Raw genomic sequence first — 4,988 nt, forward strand, 5'->3', positions numbered from 1 at the left:
CTTCCTTGGTCTGCTACATTGGGGGTCGACGTTGTATAAACCTGATAAACTGCAGCTTTGTAATACTTGTTAAAGGTATCACCATGCCAGTACAGTCATGTGAAGAGTTTACACCTTGACATTATGTTTTTACTGGCAAATGTGTCTAAGGTACAGAGTTGAAAAGAAGGTTGGGTATTTTATTCATTTTACCAAAATGAAAGAAAAACGACAGAAATTGTGGCACAATCAGACAAGAACATATTAAAACATGTGCTTGAATGGTTAGGTAATACATTCACAGGTCAGTCAGTGACAGATGGTAAAGACTGGATCTTTAAGAAACAATTCTTTCTTCTCAACTAAGCTCATATTTTACAGTGACATTGGATTTTAAATGAATTTTTTGTAATAACTATCTTCACAGCTAAATTTTCCTGTACCTGTGCTTTGGATAGTGACAGTAATGTCTTAGGTCATTATTAGTGTAGCCCGAAAGTAACGTTGCATCATATGACTACACAAAATTGTATGTGCATACAAATTATAGCTTTGTATTCCTGTGTTTAAAACACAATTTGCATAAAATTGTAAACAGTAAAACACCAGTGCAGTGACCTGCTAAGATATTGAGACATTTTTTTCCAAAGCAGCATCTGAAATTAGACGAACAATACGTCAGTCAGGATGTTTCACAATTTCTTCAATGTCTAAAGAAATCAATTCAATTCAGTTTATTTAAATAGCACCAAGTCAGAACAGAAGTCGTCTCAGGGCACTGAACAGAAACATTCATGTATAAAAATAATAAATAAACACTATTTATCAAAGATCTGAAGCTAAGATTGTCCATCCATTATCTTCCGCCTATTCCCAAGTCGGTTTGCAGCAGCAGCTTGAGCAGGGAGGCCCAGACATCTCTTTCCACAGCCACCTCTTCCAGCTCTTCTGAGAGGACATCAAAGCATTCCCAGGCCAACCTAGAGACGTAGTCTCTCCAGCATGTTCTGGGTCTTCCCCCGGGTCTCCTCCCAGTTGGACATGCCCGAAGCACCTCCATAGGGAGGCGCCCAGGAAGCATCCTTACCAAATGCCCGAACCACCTCAGCTGGCTCCTCTGGATGTGGAGGAGCAGTGGTTCTACTCCGAGTCTCTCCCAGATAACTAAACTTCTCCCCCTATCTCTAAGCTCCAGCTACCCTGTGGAGAAAACTCATTTCAACCGCCTGCATCCATGAACTCATTCGTTCAGTCACTACCCAGAGCTCGTGACCATAGGTGAGGGTAGGAATGTAAACACTGGTAAACAGAGAGCTTTCCCTTACAGTTCAGCACCCTCTTCACCACAACGGACCGGCACAGAGTCCACAATACTGCAGATGCTTCATTAATCTGTCTGTCAATCTCACGCTCCATTCTTCCCTCATTTGTTAACAAAACCCAGAGATACCTGAACTCCTCCACTTGAGGCAGAACCTCACCCTTGACCTGAAGAGAGCAATCCACTCTTTTCTGACTGAGGACCATGGTCTCAGATGTTAAGAAGACAAAAAACAAATGTGACTGTACTCAATTAATGCCCTGCTTCAAATCCAAGCTGTTCAGCACATTTCTACCAAACACTGTAAAACTTTACATGTGCACTAAGTTGTGAGCAGCAGCTAATTGGCCACTTGAAAATAATTAAAGTCATTACTATAATCTTGTATATTTACTGCATCACATCCACAGAATGTAAACTGTATTTGAGGTAAATTACTAAATGCTGGATTTTAGTTAGACCCTTGCATCCACTCATCTCAAATCACATTAAGTCTGGGCTTTTACTGGTTTATTTTAACCATTTTTCCAGGGTGGAATGATTTTATAACTTCACTGATTTGATATTCATGTGGATATTTTTCCTATCCGCACAGGGTCAAAGTAATAAGCACAGCTCAAATATATGCATACACCCCCACTAATATTTGGTTCAGCATCCCTCAGCAGGCTGCACCTCAACTGTGTGCTTTTTGTAGCCATCAACAAGCTTCTGGCAGAACATGACTGGATAGTTGTCAGTCTTCTTGAACAAGTATATGGGGTGCCGTTTGTAAAGTTGCACAGTCAAAAATTAACTGATATTTTGGTTTATTTACCTTTTAATAAATTAAAAAAAGTTGTATTTTTTTCAAAATTGTATTTTCACCATGTTATTCATACATTTATAAATGTCATAGTTCCCAACAAAATATTTTTACTGTAACTTTTTCAGTTTTGGACATTTGTTATGATGCGTAACCATGGCAACAAGGCAGTTTTCTACAACCAACAGCAGCTGATTAACATCTCAAAAGCTCAAATAATATCTCAACTACAGCCCCAAATCTCAAATGAGTGAAAGGATGTTCTGTGGATGCATTCCCATCTGCCTGCCAGCTGTGCTTGAGTGCCTGACCACTGAGATCCTGGAACTAGCAGAAAACACGGCTCATGAAAGCAGAAGGACAGGATCGTCCCTCTGCACCTACAGTTGGCTGTCCGCAGCGACGAGGAGCTCAGCAGACTGCTGGGAGGAGTGGCCATCACTCTGGGAGGAGTTCTGCCTGGCATTTGGGCGGTCCTAAAGCCCGTGGGAACCGAGAGGCCAGCTGAGTCTGGGTGGACGGATTTGACGGCATCTGCAGCCAGTTTCTTAGGATCCACTGTGGGATGGACATTTACAAGAGATCCTTCTTGCCTACAGCCATCAGCATCTATAAAATCTCTTAATGAAATGAGGATAACGAGTTACAATGACAAATAATTTCCCTTTGGGATTAATAAAGTATTTTTAAATTGTATTGAATTGAATTTACAAGATAAATATATAGTTTACAAACTAAATACTTAACGTGCAAGGTAAATATTTAGTAAACTAAATTCTGGCAATTTAGATGTTAATTAATATTTAGTTTACTAACTAAATATTTAATTTTTAAGCTAAACATTCAATTCCTAAACTAAATATTTAATTTGCTAACTAAATATTTAGCTCGGACCTAAATATTTAACTAGCAAGTTAAATATGCAATATTAGCATAATATTGCTAATATTTAACTAGCAAGTTAAATATTTAGGTCTGAAGTAAATATTTAGTTAGCTAATTAAATATTTATTTTAGGAATTGAATGTTTAGCTTAAAAATGTAATATTTAGTTAGTAAACTAAATATTTAGGTTTAAATTATATTTTTAATTTATACGAAAATATTTAGTTTACTAATTTAACTAAATATTTAACTTGCAAATTAAGTATTTAGTTTGTAAACTAAATATTTATCTTGTAAATTAATATTTAGTTGAGAACTATGATATATAAATGACATATAAATGTATGAATAACATGGTGAAAATATGACTTTGAAAAAAAAAAGTTTTTTTTTATTTAAAGCTAACTAAACCAAAATATTGATGATAATATTTACTGTGCAACTTTACAAACGGCACCCCATACAAGCAGAGTTCTTTGAAACCGATTTGTTTCCTGGCATGGCTTTCAAGTGTTCATAAATTTTCTGAGGCTGAGGTCTTTGTGAGGGTCATTCCAGAAGATCGATGTCAGCTCCTTTTATCCAATCAAAATCCAAGATTTATTTATTTTTGTCTGTTACTTCCAGGTACTCGTGTAAGCAGTGTACAGATTCTTACCCGAACAACCGAACGGCACCGAAAACTCACTCTCGCTCTCGCAGTTACACGCGCTCTCTGACCAGCTCACAGGTAACGGACGACGATGTACTTATTTTGGAACGTGAGGGTCTAAATTCAGCACGATGAGCTGAAGTTTCTTTCACTTATTCTCTCCTAAATTTCAAAATTTCAGCTAGGAGAAACGCTGAACCATCAGTTTGAGGCCGTGTGTGAAACCATGTTCGGGGAGGTGGAGTCTCAAGCCGTGGAGGCTCTGGATCTTCCAGGCGTGTTCCGCACTCGCAGCCACAGCTACGTCCGCGCCATCCAGGCCGGCTGCTCCCAAGACGACGACTGCCTGTCGGTCTTCTCCATGTCCGCCCCTCAAGGAAGCGTCAAGGGTGGGGCTGGTGAGTGTCCACCTGCAGGCTGCATGCAGTGAGGACGCTGACAGCCTGTCAGTTCATCTTAACCAAACAAATAAAAAGTAACACATCCCCTCTCAGCTGCTGCACAGCTGCGCACCGTGTTCATCCATCTTTAATCTCAGCCTTTCTGCTTCTCTATTCTTTCAGCCTCTAATGATCTCGCTCCTTCGCCTCAGCCTTTCCCACGTCCGTGTTTACGTTTTCAGACTTGCCTGCATGTTATCATGCTCTTTGTTCTCCTTCACCTCTCTCCTGTCTGTGCGTCTCATCTCTGCCGTCACCCTCCAGTTTCTGATTGCAGGTTTCCGTCTCAGTAACGGGAACGGCAACACATCGTGATTATGATGATAACTCCGTGTCCCCTCCTGCTTTTGTCTCTTTGTCTCACTCTGTTTTTCCAGCGTCCCGTTTTTCTCGATGGTTTCTTATGATAATGCATCCTAATAACGCTGAAGCCCCGCACAATGCAGACCATCTATATGTGCATTATTGTGTAGACAAGCTGTTTGTCGTTCTATGTGTGTTTGTCACTTGAAGGCCTCTAATTTCCTAGCTTGCTGCAAATGTCCTCAGGGATTTAATAAAGTCTCTGTAAAGTATCATCTGCATGTACCACAGAAACACAAGCGCAGTATGCAGACTCACAAACTGATGTGTGCACACGGAGGAGGTTAGAAATGCACTTAGTGTTTTGATTTTTTTAAAATAATCTGACTTTGCATTAAGATTTAAAAAGTGTTGGAGAAAGATGATTTGTCTTTCTTCAGGTTTTTGTTCTAAAGAGGCAGAGAAGGTGCCCCTGAGAGGTTTTTGTCATCATTTTATCATCGATCATGTCCATCTCTTTGCTGCAGTTTCTCACTGGAACTTACACTGAAATATGTTTATATATATATATATATATATATATATATATATATATATATATAT

The 4,988-nt window shown here is 39.3% G+C and overlaps 1 protein-coding gene across 1 annotated transcript in view; it reads left to right on the forward strand.

The window, feature by feature from the left end:
- dlgap3 (discs, large (Drosophila) homolog-associated protein 3) overlaps positions 1-4,988 on the forward strand; it is a 31,201-nt gene that overhangs the window by 16,851 nt on the left and 9,362 nt on the right. The window contains exons 3-4 of the mRNA XM_037693207.1: positions 3,618-3,720; positions 3,824-4,040. Of these exons, the coding sequence (XP_037549135.1) occupies positions 3,618-3,720; positions 3,824-4,040 (320 nt within the window). The remainder of the gene's footprint in view (positions 1-3,617; positions 3,721-3,823; positions 4,041-4,988) is intronic.

This window comes from Nematolebias whitei, chromosome 19 (genome assembly GCF_014905685.2).
Source record: "Nematolebias whitei isolate Nwh7 chromosome 19, NemWhi1, whole genome shotgun sequence".
Classification (NCBI taxonomy): domain Eukaryota; kingdom Metazoa; phylum Chordata; class Actinopteri; order Cyprinodontiformes; family Rivulidae; genus Nematolebias; species Nematolebias whitei.